Genomic DNA, 17,354 nt, shown 5'->3' with positions numbered 1-17,354 from the left:
TAAGGAAAGGCGGGGCGGAGCCCTTGTCTTAAACTGGAGGAGTCTCTTTGTAGGGAGAACGCTGCCCCCCCCCTCCCACACTTACTAAGCGCCAGTGAAAGTTTACCAGGGGGGCCTCCTAACATGGAAGGCGCTGTGCGTGTCAGAAGGGCCTGACCCCAAACTGCCCACTGGCAGCGGCAACGCAAAATCTTCCGGTTACGAATGTGGACAGACGAATGCGTTTTCCTTTTTCTGGCAGAAACGGTATAATATGAATTGCCGACCCCTAGACCACCCCCCACCAAGCATATGCTGACCGTCTGGGTGCCAGGTGAGGGGCCAGGCAATCCCCGAGAGAGCTTTGAGATGCCGAGGCTGCCAGCGCCCGCACACACGCGAAAGAACGCACTTCCGATGCACTTTTCCAGACGGATCTTGCCGGTTCACACAGTAAAAGGCAGCTGGAAAGTGGATTGAAAGTGTATTATTTGGTGCGTGTGATCGCAGTCCAAGTTGCAGGCCCACGGACAACCCCGTTTAGCCGACTGAGAGAGACATGCCTTTCAGAGCAATGGAGAAAACAACCTCCAGAAAACCTCAGGCATTTACAGCTAAATAGATTTCGGCCGCCTTTCTGGATTCCATCCTAGTGCCGGTATTTAAAGAGGGAGGAAGCAGAATTCCACTCCCATTCTGTTTGGCTAGTTGCGAGGGGCTACTTAATTCGGAATAAATCGTATGATTTTTGCCTTCCTAAACCCGTCGGCTCTGGTGCAGCAACCCCTTCTTGGTCTCTAATGCAGCTCCGATGCTCTGCCTGCTTACTCCGAGGGAGGCTTGACTGCGCTGTATGGCTGCCTCTTGCTCTGAGATCCTCGGGTCCCTGCTGAAGGGAAGGGGGTGGCTAGTGGTGGTGGATCGTGCCCCCCGGTGATCCGCCCCCTGAAGCTTCGCCGGGGTGTCCTGGATGCGGGTCCCCTTGATCTGAGCGGGGGAGCGGGCTAAGGGCGCGAGAGTTCCTTGGGGAGGGGGGTCTGTTTGCGCCTCCCTCCTCCCCCTTTCCGCCGAGGTGCCAGCGGGGGGTGGGCGCCGAGCAGGCCCTGCTGCGCTGCTCTTGTCTGACCCGGCCTGCCTGTGTCCTCTCGCTCCCCTCTGCAGGGCCATGGACTCGGACGCGAGCCTGGTGTCGAGCCGCCCTTCGTCCCCGGAGCCGGATGAGCTCTTCGTGTCCGCGGCGCGGAGCAAGAGCGCGGGGGGCGGCGGCGGCTTCTCGGCGGCGGGCAGCGCAGTGTCCTCCTCGACGCCCAGCGACTCCCCGGCCGAGCTGAGCGCCGAGCTGCGCAGCGCCATGAGCGCCGCCGGGGTGGTGATGGTGGACAAGCTGGCCTTCAAGTCGCCCTCGTCGCTCTCCTCGTCGTCGTCCTCGTCCTCCTCGTCCTCCTCGACGACGTGCAAGAAGGACAAGAAGCAGATGACGGAGCCGGAGCTGCAGCAGCTGCGCCTGAAGATCAACAGCCGCGAGCGCAAGCGGATGCACGACCTCAACATCGCCATGGACGGCCTGCGCGAAGTGATGCCCTACGCCCACGGGCCCTCGGTACGCAAGCTCTCCAAGATCGCCACCCTCCTGCTGGCGCGCAACTACATCCTCATGCTCACCAACTCGCTGGAGGAGATGAAGCGCCTGCTCAGCGAGATCTACGGCGGACATCACGCCGCTGGCTTCCACCCGCCCGCCGCCGCCTGCCCCGCCGGCCTGGTGGGCCACGCCGCCCCGCTGCCCGCCCACCCCGTCTCCCACGCCGTGCACCACCCCATCTTGCCCCCCGCCGCAGTCTCCAGCGCCTCCCTGCCCGGCGCCGGCGCCCTGGCTGCTGTCAGCTCCATCCGGCCCTCGCACGGCCTCCTCAAGTCGCCCTCCAGCGCCGCCGGCCCCCTGGGCAGCGGCTTCCAGCACTGGGGCGGAATGCCCTGCCCGTGCAGCATGTGCCAGGTGCCCGCCCCCTCGCACCATCACGTCTCGGGCATGAACACGGCCAGCCTGCCCAGACTGACCAGCGACGCCAAATGAAGGGGCGAAGGAAGGGGGCATATGGAGCAAGGGAAGGAAGGCGGATCTCCAGGCGGCATCGGGGAAGTCTGCCCTGACGGGACCTACGAGGCTAGAAGCTCCGCCTTAGCATCCCGGGCACTCGCGTCGCCCTCCGCACGTCGAGCTGAAGCCACCGCGTCCTCTTTCTCTGAAAACGGGGGGAGCGGGGTTGCCCCCTTCCCTTCACTCTGAGCTCTGTCTCAGTTGCGTGTGTAAACCCACCATGCGCCGCCTTCCGAGCCTTGTGTGCTGTTTTTTCTTCGTCAGCTCTTCAGAAAGGGTGCAGATAGTGTTAGGTATGTGCATTCAAAGCAGAGAATCTCCAGCTGCCTAGCAGATTGACAATTTTTAAAAAATATGTCTATAGCTTTTCAAGATTTCCCCCTTTTCATCGTCACTTTTTTGAAATATTTCGTGGCTGCCCCTCTCTCTCCACACACACACACACAAACACAACACCTGAGTTTTACACACTTTGCAAACAGGAACCCGCAGTCCTATTAAAACCAGTGAGTCTTGACATCCATAAAAATGTATTTAGGGTCTGGGTGCTCGGTAGAAGGAAACGCCGCTTCGAATATTACTGGGAGGGGGGTCCCTGGATCTGTTTCTCCGTTATTGATGGGCGCGGGCGTTCGGTGAGGGAAAAACCCATAATTTCAGAAGCGTTTGCTTCTGCCCGATCCTCAGCATATTTATGTAGACTAGGGAGGCTGTTTCAACCCACTTCCAAGTAGCAGCCTCCTTGTGTTCTACAGAAGAGCGTTGAAGTAAATCGGATTTGATTTCAAGCAGGCAGAGGAGCTCAAGCGCAACAGTTTTAAGTGCCATTCATTTCATTGAACTAACGTGCAAACTGATCCTTTGCGTGTTCACTCTGAAATGTATCCCGCGGAAAACGACGGACTTTGTGGGGAGAAAGAATGGGACTTTAAAATGTCTGATCTGGGTTGGATCGTGCCCAAAATTTGGGGGACTGCCGTGCTGAATTCCGGGCGGATCATTCCAGAGTCGGGCCTGCATGATATGTGATGGATGGGGTGGCCCTTCTAAAGGGAAACTTGGGCTTTTTCTTGTTTGGGAGGGCGCCGCTGTTGTCCTACACGTCCTGAACTGTCGCAAATGAGTCCCTGTTGAGCTGTCCCCTTCTTCACAATCTTTAAAGGGTTAAGAGCCTGTTCTTTCCACCTGGTGCATAACACTTTCCTTTCCAGCCTGAATTTAACTTCTGTCCGAAAAAAGACCCAGCCTGTGGAAGACTCCGCACTGTTTGTGCCGCGGACATTCAGAGGCGGCTGATAGTGCGGACCTCCCCCACCCCCCAACCCCGGGCCGTCTCCGAATAACATCTTTCTCTCTTTCTCTCTCTCGCAGCTCTGTCACCTTCAAGAGATTTTTTTAAATTACTTGTTTATTTTTATATAAAAAACAAATGAACGAAAAAGTTGCTAAATAATATTTATTGTTTGGTTGCAAAAAAAGCGATTCACTTGACATTTTTAAATAAACAAACAAAAGAAAGAGTACGTGGCAGCGTCGTCCATTTGTGTCTTTCGTGCACTGTGTCTTCCGACACAAAGGGCCAGAAGGTGCATTAGTGAGGAAGGGACGGGGTCTCGTCTCAACCTCCACTCAATCGATGGCGAGCCCCGGGCGATCACTAGCAGGTTTTCCTTCACAACCCGCTTTCCTGAGAAGTCAGCCTCCTTCAGTTCGATCGGAATGTACTGCAGCACAAATATGCACAGGAATTATTGGATTTTTTTTAAACCAAAGAAATATGTCTCCCGCTTCCCCTGTTTTACCACGTCCTGCCACAGTCCCGCAAGGGAGGCCAACTGCTACTCCCGGCGGCAGACAGCGCGTTCCTGAAAGGCGTCTCAGTCCAAGCCGAACTCGCAGGGACTCCGGCGCTTCGCCATCTCTGGCCTTGTGGCGAACTGCCCGGATTCATTCGGGGAGCAGCTCTGCCTTTGCCAGGCTGAAAGCCCCAATAAGACTTTGTGCTTGGGAGGAGGGGGGGCGGGACTCAGCTCACCTTTTAGGGCCAGTCTAGGGAAGACTGCAATGCTCTTTTTTCCTTTGCTTTTTAGCCAACCAGAGCTGCAAAATTCAGCACACTCACTTGGGCATAAGTCTCCTTGAACTCCGCCGGGCTCACTTCAGAGAAAACACTTTTCATAATTCAGGCTTTTCTTATTAGACTGGGGAGCCGAGGCTTTTTCTGGGGGCGGGGGGGGGGGGCGGGGGAGGCTGCAATATAGGCGGGCTCCGGGAAGAAGCGTCTCGCCCTGGCTGGTGCCCGAAGGGGGCCAGGCGCTCTTCGCTGCACCTGGCTGGCAGAGAGGCTGGGATCGGTCCAGTCGTTGATCTTTTCTGGCCTTGCACACACGCTACACACACACGCACCCCTCCAGCTTTAAATAGAGTTTTCTGACAATCAAGTTGGTTGTAGGCTGAGATTCTAAGCGCACTTTCTAGAAAGAGGCCAGTCCAACCCATCACCAATGTCATTTGCTTTCAGTATCTTTACTTCTCAGCAAGTCCCATTCATTTCATAAGTCTTCCGAGTAATTACATCTAAACTCCATTTGCTTCCACCGCATTAAGACTGTCCTGACAAAAATGCTCATAGCGCGGATGTCACTTTCAGGCATTTAAAGCGCTTCACATAGGTGTTGCAAGCTGTACAACAGCCCTTTAAGGTCGATCGGTCAGCATCCCGCCCCTCCACCCCCCCGCGTAGATCTGGACTGAGTGGGGCAATGGACGCCTTACAAGTTCTGGAGAGGCGCCTGAGCTCTGCATACAGAACATCGGACTCCGTGGGAGAGCATCTCCTTGGCATGCAGGTGCAATCTCCAACATCACCAATAAAAGGACCAGGTAGGAGGTGATGCGAAAGACCTCTCCCTGAGACCCAAGAGAGCTGCCCAGAAGAATGTATATATTCTTCCCAAGTTCTTATGAACTTCCCAAGTTCATTGTACAAACAGACAATGTGAGCTAGAAACTTGACTGCGGAATCCCGATAAATATAAGTTTCTAGCTCACATTGCTTGCACAGCGAAAGCACCCTTTATTCATAAGAATTTGGGAAGAATAATTTCAAGGGAAAGGATCACAGATCCATTCAGCTAAGCATAATTTCCAAAGGAAAAGTTTTGGGTGAGGGGGTTGTTTCTTTTGCTTGCTGTTGAAATCTCGGGTGACTTTTATTCAGTTTCTCTTGCAGACCTCTGAAACTATTCTTGAGACATCAGAGCAGGTCTGCTGTGTGCGTAGTGCCAGGTGAATTTCCTGTGGTCCCCGGGAGGATGTGCCTGCTGCAGCGCTTGAACCTCGGCACCTGTCATTCTAGAAATTAAATGCTGCAGATCCGGTTTCAATGTGCTAGGGCTCTGAGTTCTAATCCCGAGAGTTTAGTTAATAGAAACGCCCTTTCCAATCTGGTGGAATATTCGATGACAGATTTACGGCTGCAGGAGATCAAAGACTGGAGGCGGAGGTTGCCGAAAGCAGCTGCCAAGCTCCCAGCACCTTCAGCTTGTGTCTGGATTGGGATCAAAGAGTGTTTCCCTTTTCACCTGGGGGAAGGCTGCTGGCCAGTCTTTTTCTTGCTTCTCTGAAGCATTTCTATCCGATATAAGATATCAACGTCCATAACAAGAGCAAGTGGAGAAACTCTCTTTCACTAGATGTCGAAGCTGTGGAAGGCGTACACTTCTGGCGGTGTTTTGTATTAAGTTGCGCTCTTTATAGCTAAGACTTCCTGGGCATTTTATGGAAATAAGATCCGCTGCACTTACTCGCAAGTAAGCATTTGTCCTCGAACAAAGCTAGCAAAAAGAGGCAGTCCTATTTCTGCATCACCCTGGACTCGCTCCCCCAGGACAGGAGCGGCGGTGCGGTGCTCGAAGTCAATCACTGCTGGACTCGGGCAGTTGGGGCGGCTGTTTCCGATTCCCCGCACTTTATGAATGACAGCCAGCCAACTCTCTAGTTTCTCTGGGCCCGCGGCAACTCCCGCTGGCCCAGCTCTGATTGGGGGACGGTGCAGCAGGTGCCCAAGTGTTCGCACGACAGAGACACTGAAGCAAGGGGAGCGATCCTTTGAGTCTCTTAGTGCGCGCCACGTGTGAGTGCCTCTGCAGGCCAGCTAAACTCCAGCCGGCCCGGCACCCTTGTCCCCGCGAAGCTGCGCAGCCGCATCACAGTCCTCGCCCTTGGTCCAAGTGTTGGGATATTTCGTTTAAATCCAGAGCTTGAGTACACAAACAAGAGCCACACAGTGCTTGTTTATATAGAAACATATACTTTACTGAAAACTAGGGAAGGGTACTTTGGATGAAAATAAAAGAGGAAAATATATTCCTAGATGCTACACCGGGTCCTAACAATAAAACCAATTTCGCACTAGTCTTTTAATCCTGGTTTAACCCTGTTCCTAAACTGACATTCCACACTAGAATCACAGAAACCAACTCTATAACTCTTTTATTTTAGTGCAGAATATCAGCTTGGAGACAGGGCTAAACCTTAACATGGACCAATTTCGCACTAGACAGGATTAAAGGTCTAGTGCGAAATTGGTCCACGTTGGCACAGGACTTCCGCTTGGGGAAGGGCCAGAGGGAAAGCTTTAAAAAGGTAGTCCCCTGTGCAAGCACCAGTCATTTCCGACTCTGGGGTGACGTTGCTTTCACAACATTTTCATGGCAGACTTTTTACGGGGTGGTTTGCCATTGCCTTCCCCAGTCATCTACACTCCACCCCCCCCCCCCCCCCAAGCTTTGGGCTGCACCAATTTGCGCCCAGCTGCTAAATCAGGCTGTGCTGCTGCCAGGAGCGGCTTGGCCTGCTGCCGGCGGCGGGCCAGATCGGGTGGTCGGCATCCATTTCCCACCCCCCGACCCGGCTCTCTTGCCAGGAAGGCCCACCAGCTGTGGTTGGCGCAGGTCAGAGACTTCGCGAAGACCCAGAGAGGCCCGTGAAGGCTCCTCCAGCCGCAGCCGCACAACCACACACACACACACGCACTGGCGAGATAAAGCAGAGGGGAAAGGGAGCGAGGCCAGGAAAGCCAACATGGCTGAGGAAAGGCCTCCTCCCCAGCCAGCCTTCTCCTCCCTCCAGCCTCGCCAGCGCCCTTCGCCTCCTGGCCTCGCTTCAGGGCGTGGAAAGGGCGGCGGGATTACGCGGGGCGGGGGCGCCCAGGGCCACAATCCGATAATAAGCAGCTGACTCGGAAGGGACTTGCCCCGAAACCTTGAGAGCTCCGGCCAAGGGTCCTTCACGCCTCTTGTTTTGCTCCAGTCCCGCGGAACAGAAACTTTGGCTTCCTTTCTGCGGCCCCTGAGCGCCGAGGCCGCCCGGCTGCCAGCAGAAGGCGGATCCGGGTCGTCTGGACCTCTCCCACCCGCGCAGCTAGACTTCTCTGTTCCCTAGACATCAGCGCCAAGCCGGGCTCCCGTCCGAAGCCAAAGGAAACCGGCCCAGCCGGCCCTTCGCCTCGGAAGGAACCTCCTCATCGGCTCAAAGTTGGCTCCGAAAGGGGGGGGTGCTGCTGGGCAGCCACCTCCGTCCAGCCATGGTAAGCCAAGGGGGAGAGGCAAGTTTGCGCGGGCAGGAGGCAATCCCGCAGCGCTAAAGGAGCGCAGCCAGCCTTTTTGCTGGCCTCATGAAGTCCTCCTTTCCAACGATCAGCACAAGGGTGGAAACAAGACATAGCCGTAATCTGTAATTGGATCTCATTAACAGTTTTGGATGCTAATTCCGAGCAAGTCTCACATCTTCCAAAGTAGAACAAAATAGGAGTCAAGCCGCATCTTTAAGACCAACTTAGTCTTAAAGGTGAAATTTGACTCCTATTTTGTTCTACTATTTCAGACCAACACGGCTGACTTCCAAAGTAGTTACGGATGAGCCCACCCCAGCCTAACTCCTCGGTTCTTGGGGCATTTCAGGAAGAGTACTAAAGATGAGGGAAGGGGAGGCGATATGGCATAGCCCGATCCCGTCAGATCTTGGAAGCTAAACAGGGTTGGTACTTGGAGAGTGGCCACGGGAAACCACCTCTGCTTTTCACCTGCCTCGAAAGCTGGGGCCGCAGAAAGTCAGCTGCAGCTAGAGTGAGAGAGAGAGAGAGAGCGCTTGCGCAAAGCGGCTTCTTCAGCCTGTGTGCATTCAGTTCCCACAGACATGGCTCAGGCTGAGAGAGATGAAATAGCAGGATTCCTCTCTGAGCATGGTTAGTGCCTTTACGGCAGTCAAAGGAACTTCGGCAGAGAGATTAACTAGAAGGGACTTCTGTCTCCTCCCACCATTCTTCCGTGTCGAGGGAAGCCCCTTCTTTGGCTTCCAAGCAGTCTAGAGAGGAAAATGAGCAACAAATCGCCTTCCCGATCTCTACGCGGGCTTGCCCACTGGCCTGGAGAAAGGCGTCCTATCCTTTTAAGAGAGGCTTAATGCTTGGAAGTGGGTAGCTGACGCTGTGTTCCGGGATCCACCAAAACTGCAAGGGAGGCGATGCGAATCTTTGAATGCTTCTTCCATTTAAAAAGCGTCCTGTTCATAGAAAACCAATGTCAGCGTCAATGAAAGGTTAAAAGGGCTTTTTGATTTCTATGGAAAGTGAGGTTTTTGGAGGCAAAGAGGTAATTCCGAACAAGTCTCACTGAGTTATGGCAGTTTGTCAAGAGGTGAGCACAGTTGCCTTCCTCTCCACTGCAATCCTGTTCTCTTCTGATGCTGATGGCTTCCCACCGTGGACTGACCATGGACATCTGGGCTGTTTACGTTCTTACAGCTTCCCACCAAACCTCCAGAAAAGGGATCATTTCTTCTGCAGGCAGTTGGCAACCCATCTGTCTGCTTAGGGCAGAGCTGCCAGAAAGTCCACCCACCCACCTACCGCTCCGGGGGCCTGTCTCATCCACCGCTCGGCTGGGGCTTGATTTCCAGCCCGGAGAGCCCACCGCAGGGCCCACCATTAGTTCCGAGTCCGAGGAGGAGCAGGCGCAGGTGACCCCGGGGGGAGGGGGTGCCTCGTTATGAGATGCTCTCTCCTAGGAGCCCTGCTTGGCAATCCGGAAGAGAGTCAGTAGGGCTTCCCCACCATCCACAGGTGGCCTTCCAAAATCTCAAGTGGCACAGTTGCTTGCCCCCATCAACTCAGGAGGCAGATCTGGATTCGTGATTCTTGCTCATCCCATTGAAAATGCTCACTTCCCATAGAAATCAAGAAGCCGCTTTAACCTTTCATTGACCCTCATGTTGATTTTCTGTGAACATTACACTTTTTATATGGGAGGAGCATTCAAAGATGCGCACAGCCTCCCTTATAGTTTTAGGGGATCCTGGAACAAAGTTTTACTGCTTGCTTCTGCAGATTGCTCCACGTAGCTGAAGCATTATTATCCTTCGAATACACACCTGCAATGAGGCGGGTGGAATTCAGTAGACCAGGAAATGCACCCTCCAGCAGAGGGCCTGTAAATCTGGAAGCCCAAAAGGAACGTGCTCAATACTGTTCCAGAGCTCTCCCGTTAAGCCAATCGGAGCTCAATACAAACTTTTTTCAATGGAGGAGATGAAGACAAAACAACCCTGACTGTGGCACTGGCATTTTACTATTGCTGTAGTTTCGCCAGCTTCTGCCTTCGTTTCTTTTGCCTTTCCCGGCTGTTCAGTGGCATCCTTGAAGAAGTGGCGGACTTCGCCAGAGACGCTCTCCTCTGTGCTGAATTCCACGCCTAGCCTTTCGCCATATGTTCTCTTGCTGGGCCGACACTGCAAAGCGAGCGTCCCCCGGGGATCTGCTTTGCTTATTATATTTACTAGAGGCACCGCCTTTCAATGGGACGGTATCAAATTACGGAATCAAGGGTCTTCCGTCTGCTCCGACTAGTGCCTCAAACCTGGGGGGAGCCTGGTGGATCTGCAACTCCCTGGCCATTCTCTGGCGCGCGACGCCGACCCGGAGCAGTTTGGACCGATTCTGGATCCAAGGGGGTCTTCCTTTAGTCCGCTCCCTGCACGTGACTGGCGACATTTTGCCGCTCCGAGGCACAGTAACGGGGGCGGGGGGGGGGCTGGTAGGAGGGAGCCCAGTTGAATCCCGGACTTCCGAGTCCCAACGAGGCAGGCCACACAGTGCTCTTCATTCACCCCGCGCGGCTGGCAGTGGCCGGCATGCTGGCAGGGCTGCGAAGAGCCATCGGCAGGCCTCCGACTTTGGCGACCTGCCCACCTCCGACCACCCAGCCAGACCTCGCCATATCCGACGGGAAACGAGTCCATAATTTCCGGGCTGGCTGACTCCATCAACGGGACGCCAGACTCCTCTCCCACGGCAGCCTTTCCTCTAGTCCTGCTGCTTCCACCTCTTTCTGTCAGCTTTGAACTTCTGGCAGAGCCCCAAGCAAGCAAGCCCTCGGCATGGCAGCAAGTCAAGGCCAGGTGCCCCTCGGCGCCCCCTTGGAGGCTCAAGGGAAAGCAAGCGGCGCCGTTTCTGGCCAGGAAGAGGAGGCCGTCCCTGTGGGACTGTGAGGCGGAGCCTGCTCCAGATCTCTTGTAGGTGAGATCTTCCTGTGGGTACCTGTCCTTGCAGCTCAGCTCTGCCACCTCCAATATTTATTTGCTGGTCCAGATAAATGACAGTAATATTAAAAATCCTGTGCCAAATAATTCAAAAAGCTAATTGTTGTGAACTGCATAAATTACGAAAAGCAGTTGATTTGCCTGGTGGTGGCATACTTTGTTCTAGTTCTGCACATTTGGGGGAAAGACAAGGGGGACCTCTAGCCTCAGCCATGGTTTCCCTGGTACACACATTGAAGACCATATTTGAAGGCAGCAAGTTTAGAAACTAAAGATAATAGATAGACAGACAGACAGACATTATCCAGATGCCGAACTCTGTATTTGAATAGCTCAAGGTGGGCAGCAGTGTTGGTCTGAAGCAATAGAACAAAGTTGGAATCCAGTAGCACCTTTAAAACCAAGGCTTTATTCAAATGTCAGCTTTTGTGTGATAAAAGTGCACTTCATCAGACAATAGTATGGGATGGAATTAGCAGTTCTACATACATAGTGGGCATGAACTAGTATGCAAAATAGTGAAAATTGTGTAAGCAGATTAAAAGAATTGCAAGTTGGAGTCTGGCCATCGTCACCCTGGGTTGACTGGGCAGAAAAAACAGCCAAAGCAATAATTGGTCAGAACTGGAGATTGATGTCCAGGTGGCCAGGCCTCCTAAGTGTGAAAAGTAATTGACTAGAGTCTGTTGTAATGTTCCATTGGTCTCCTCTAAAGCAAGGGTTAAAATAACAACATTTTTTCTGTAGAATGAAGCTGTAGTCTACTCTGCTCGGTTCAAATGCTGGTACAAAGATACATTAAAATACAGCGGACATATACCTCTCAAGTGTGGGTTAAACTAACAACATCCATTTCTAAGAACAGTTCTGTCAGAGAGATTGCTATTCTGTTATATTGTATAATATTGCAGACATTATTCTGATACACTGCATTTGCATGGTATCGTTTTGAACTGCAAAATACACATGGTTTGACTCATGCCTTGACAGTTTACAGGAAAAATAAAAATATATCCACCAGTCAGGTTTTTTCCAAACTTTGCCACGGCATTTCTTGCCATTTCCATTTCCTTACAAGTTAATATCACCAATTCAAGTGTTTCTTCATCAGTTCTGCACTTAAGTTAGCAAGCTGAAAGGAAATCCAATCTTTTCTTACAAGGAGAAAGGAGACCTTTCCTTATCCAATCAAGGGCTGTTCTTTATTATCTCAGGAGCAGTAGTCCGCTCTGTATGCAAGGGGTTATGTGTAGCCTCAAACATGGCACTTAAATTAAGGATTTAAACCAGCTGGTTAAATGCAGCCAGTCAAAATTCTATTGACACTTGAAGAATTACATTTAATTAAAATCAAAGGTGGTCTTTGTCACTTTGACCATCTAGGCAAAATGTTAACACGACTTTCTTCCGTGTGTACTTTCTACAATGAAAATGCTTTCTCAGCAATAAATTATCTGTCCTGGAAAAACTTCATTTGGACTGCCACTTTTTTCTTCCTCCAGAAACTCTGAATAGCTACAGAATATGAGAAATTCACCAAGGGCAACTTTTATTAGCATGGAGTTTCAGCAACAGAGAAACATGACTAGTGCAGGTTTCCCGCATTCCTGCACTTCCACCCTGGTGAAAGCTTCACCAATTGAATTTCTTTGTCATACAGCATCAATTAGTACTGAGTAGGATTGCAATGCCAAACTATTTAGCCAAGGTAAAAAGTGTGTGTAGGAATATATAAACCATTTTTACCTTGGCTAAATAGTTTGGTACTGCAATCCTACTCAGTACCAGTTTTTAAAATTTGCTGCCCAGCAGTTAAAGGGCAGTGTGTGTGTGTGTGTGTGTGTGTATGCATGCACGTACTGCCCCTTAACAGCTGGGCAGCAATTTAAAAAAAAAAACTACATGTAAATAAAAACAGCAGATAACAGTCATCTTCTTAAAAGGTGTTGCCTGCTGTGACACACACATGGCTGTATTAAAATTACAGTTTCTGCAAAACTAATATTCAAATGAACTTTATGCAGATCTAATTAATTGATTACGTATTAAATCAATTGACTATTACAGAGTGGTTAAAATGGCATCATAAATACCCTAGAAGAGATAGAATTAAGCCAAGATGAGCAAATTACGCTTAATATAAAATGTTAGCAGAAAAATTGCAAAGATAAAGTTTTCATTTGAGAGGAAGGTAGTTAGTTCTCATCGTGATCATCTTCCTCTGAAAGATGTACAGTTCTCATACTTGCATTTTGCTGAATAGAAAGTCTTGTCACAATAGCTGAGAGATGCTGGAACTCTTGAGCCATTCTTTGTCACTTCGTCAGGGGTAGCATAAAGGGATGTGAGGTAGGCTTTCCCTTTTCATCTCTTGTAAGCATGAGCCAATGTATGAGGCTTTGTAGTTACAAAGACCAAATAACTCCAATTTCAGAAAAATTCAAAAATTATCTTTAAGTATATAAGCAATCAATGAACACAATGAGTAAAAGCATAGATTTGAATAGTAAAAGACCCCAGGCATCTGAGCATAAGAAAATACATGGACTATAGTCCATGTATACTTCCTCCAGAAAGTTTGCATTATACTCCAAAGAAGGTTTTTTGCATCTGTTGGCTACAGAATTCCAATTCCAAATCATCTCAAAAGACTGAAGACTATCTAGCCTTCTGTGTAACCATAATTCTCCTTCAAAATAATTGTTTCTGTAATTTCCTTCCCATAGTTATCAGTGACCCATGGATATGGAACTTCTAGAGCTCCAAGAGAGGGGGAGGGGAAAACTTACTGAAATTTATTTGTTAAAATATTCCTGTACACCATGCAGTCACACATCACACCACCATTCAGGAATGTGGTAAGCTGTAATGTGTCCCAAGATCCAAACTGTTTATCTAAAATAACCTTTCATGGATTGGAGCCATCTTCACCAGATGCAAGAAGTGCCTCCTTGGAATATGGTTAAAAGATGCTTCATATACTGTACAAATCTTGCTGAAGCTAACCAGGCCTAGGTCTGCCTCTCTTGACACTGACTAATCTCCTGGGAACTGTCCTGAGATCTGTGATGGAAGCAAGGGTGAGATACAAATGTCACCAACAAATCTTCATGCAGCTGATGAAATCTAATCTTCAAAAGCTTATGTCACATCTCCAATTAAAAGTAGGTGATGTAGGCCTCTACCTAAGTTAGACAGTTTTGACCTTGATGAACCTATGGACTGATATACTAAATAAAGCTTTCATGCAGCTTCTTCTGTAAATATGAACCTTGAACAGTTGAACCTCAAGCAACCTGTTTAAATGCTATATGGTTCTTTTTGTTTGTTTGTTTTGAAACTTAAGGAAAATATTAATAAAAATGCATCATGGAATTTGCCCAAGAATGCCTGTCATCAAACCTCCAAGTGCATAAAAGCTGAAATAGGGGAGTGCTCACAAATATCTTGGGAACAATTACTGGGACAGCCTCTCCCACAGTCCAGATAACCTGAGCAGGGTTTCCGATGAAGATCTTAAAAGGGGAATAGGCTATATGGAGAGAGGCTATCACTAAGGTAGGTTAGTCCAGAGGTGTCAAACTCATTTTTATGAGGGTCAGACCTGACATAAATGAGACCATGTTGTGTAAGGAAAGCTCCCTACTTTTCATACATATGGACATCGTGATCACCAGTATGGTTGCCAGGGTGCCTGGAGTTTTGACTCTCACACATCTGCTCTAAGAAGTGGACTTTGCTTATAGTTTCTAAGGCTTATGTGGATACTATAAGCCTTAGCTTTGCAGCAGCATTCTACATCTCTGAAGGGTGTTAGCCAGAACTACAGACGTGCTCCAGCTGCTCCTTGTGTGCCCAGTCTTGGCCACTGCAGTGGAGGAAGCCAGGCCACCATGTTTCAAGCCTGTTTCCATGAACCAAAGGCTAACACCACCAGAATCCATCTTGCTTTCCTGACTCCATATCCAACAGCTGCTTCAGCTTTTGCATAAGGCATTCAAGCTTATCCAGGCATGGATCCTGCCAGACCACTCAAGCCTTTTGTCTAATGAAACCCAGAACAAAGACTGGTGCCAGGAAGAAGACTAAGAAAGAGGAAGACCATCTTCAGCCAAGAGCCAAGTCTTTTGTCTAACCCGGGGGATACCTAGGTCAATATTTTATTCTCTATTGTCACCTTTTCAGATAAGCCCATCTAATCTTAAGTGTTCCCCACCCAGTAATCACTTCTATTCTGTCATCCCATGGCCTGTTCTAATCAGGAAGATTCTTTCAGGTACCCAGGATCCAGGCAAGCTCATTGGTCAAGACAGACACCCAATTAGGTGTCACCAAGGAACTCGCCATTGGCTCTGCAAATGTCCAGCCTCCTGGTCATTGCAGAGCCTCCCCTTTCTCCTCCCTCCCAGCCCCTGAAGGGTCTAAGGGAGCCTATTTAACCTCTGACCCAACTCCACTCATGTGTGCATCTAACAGTATCCCAGTTCCGCTGTCTAGATCCATCCCCAATTCTAGCCACAGTTTTTGGTCCATTTCCCCTGTCCTCTTATGTCGCCATTGGAGCCTTCCTCGAAGACTATGAAGGTAATATCACCCTGTGTGTCTACCCTTATATGTTTCCCTATCCATCTATCTATATTTCCTAGGACTGCGTGAATGTGTGATTGTATATGTGTTGTTATCTTGTATGGAAGACTATATTTTTCTCAATAAATTGTAATTGGTTTTACTAAATTAGAGTCCCAAATATTTAAGCATCACTTTTCTGGATGTGTATTCTTGTATACACTGGTAAAAGATTCCTAGTGAGCCAGGTGCCCACCTAACTAATTCCCCAACCTTGTTTGGAGGGCATTTAGGCTAACAGTTGGGCCAAGCCATGTTAAGCCAGGTCATATGTGCTTGCCCACTAGGCAAACTAGGCAATTGCCTAGGGCACCAACAGGACAGGTGTCCAAATTTGGCCTCCCCCCCCCGACCCTTAGGCAAATGCCTATTTGCCTCCCCAGTCTCCTCCTCCCTCCCTTCCTTCCTCTCGATTTTAATCCCCAGGGAACTGGCAGTAAAGCGCCGTGTTACTGGGGCTCTTTAAAGACCCTCTCCCCTGCTTACAATCAGTGTGGGGGCAGCAGTGGGAAGGATGAGTGAAACCGCGCTGGGGGCTGTTGACTCCTATGGAGAAATTGCGGAGTGACATGATAGAGGTTTACAAGATCATGCATGGGATAGAGAAGTTAGAGAAATAAGTACTTTTCTCCCTTTCTCACAATACAAGAACTCATGGGCATTCAATTAAATTGCTGAGCAGTCAGGTTAAAATTGATAAAAAGAAGTACTTCTTCACCCAAAGGGTGATTAACATGTGGAATTCACTGCCACAGGAGGTGGTGGTGGCTACAAGCATAGCCACCTTCAAGAGGGGATTGGATAAGCATATGGAGCAGTGGCTATTAGCCACAACTTATTGTTGGAACTCTCTGTCTGGGGCAGTGATGCTCTGTATTCTTGTGCTTGGGGGGGCATAGTGGAAGGGCTTCTAGCCCCACTGGTGGACCTCTTGATGTCACTTGGATTTTTTGGCGACTGTGTGGCACAGAGTGTTGGACTTGATGGGCTATTGGCCTGATCCACCATGGCTTCTCTTATATTCTTATGTTCTTATGCCACCCCTCCAGCATGCTCACGATCAGTGCAGGGCGGCGGCAGCAGCAGTGGGAAGGATAAGCGAGCCACTGCTTCTGAGGCAGCAGCTCACTCATCCTTCCTGCCACCGCTGCTGCCCCCGCGCTGATCATGAGCGCACCATGGGGGCGGCATAGGAGCCACCTGCCTCCAGTGCGGTTTTACCCTGCAATCAGTTGATCAACTGGTGGCTGGGGAGGCCTTTAATGAGCCCCGGAAATGCAGTGCTTTACTACTGGTTCCCTGGGCATTAAAATCGAGAGAAAGGGAGGGAGGAGGAGGCACTGCATGGGGCGGAGGGGGCGGCTGATGCGCTGCAGCACCTTGGGGGTGCTGCAGGGATGCCATGGTGGGGTGGTGGGCAGCAAGGCTGCCTGGGGTGCTATGTGCCCTAGGGCCAGCCCTGTATATGTGTATTAGGTAGCAGAGATATAAACTTTATAAAGGACACAGATAAACACAATTAAAGATTTTTAATTTTTTTAAAAATGAAACATGTTTAAAACATTAGCACTCATTGGTCTTAAAGGTGCTTGCTTTGTATTTCTCCCATGGGATCCAGGGAACTTGGCAAAGGAGGCTCTGGCTCTTTCCTTCCTTCCCCAGGGGACCAGGACGGGAAGGAGTCTCAGCCAATAGAAGGAAGAGAAGCTTGGCTCAGTAGCTCTGCTGTGCAATTGAGAGACCCTGGAAAAGCAAGCTGTTATGCAGAAGGAAGCAGGAGAGAGGGAGAGAGCAGATGACAGCCAATTGCTCAGAGGCCTGATATGAGCCCTCTGAGGGCCTGATTCAGCCCTCTGGGTCGCATGTTTGACACCCTTGGGTTAGTCAATACTATAAGGGGTTTTTAAGGTAAGAACCAGCTCTTTAAATTGGGTTTGGGTGATATCCAGCAGCTGGTGCACTTGGCATATGACAAGCTGAAAGGTTCCCACTCACAGTCACCCACCAATAGGTGGGAATGAAAAATTCTGTACATCTAGCTAATTCTAGCATA

At 50.1% G+C, this 17,354-nt stretch overlaps 1 protein-coding gene across 1 annotated transcript; it reads left to right on the top strand.

Annotated features, from left to right (window-relative positions):
• The first annotated feature begins 1,077 nt into the window (after positions 1–1,077).
• OLIG2 (oligodendrocyte transcription factor 2) lies at positions 1,078–2,063 on the top strand. Its single transcript, XM_060235140.1, has one exon. The coding sequence runs from the start codon at positions 1,145–1,147 to the stop codon at positions 2,051–2,053; it is 909 nt and encodes a 302-aa protein (XP_060091123.1). The 5' UTR covers positions 1,078–1,144; the 3' UTR covers positions 2,054–2,063.
• The last annotated feature ends 15,291 nt before the right edge of the window (positions 2,064–17,354 follow it).

This window comes from Heteronotia binoei, chromosome 3 (assembly GCF_032191835.1).
Source record: "Heteronotia binoei isolate CCM8104 ecotype False Entrance Well chromosome 3, APGP_CSIRO_Hbin_v1, whole genome shotgun sequence".
NCBI classification, from domain to species: Eukaryota; Metazoa; Chordata; class Lepidosauria; order Squamata; family Gekkonidae; genus Heteronotia; species Heteronotia binoei.
The sequence above is the reverse complement of the archived record's forward strand: the minus strand, read 5'-3'. Positions and strand labels throughout refer to the sequence as shown.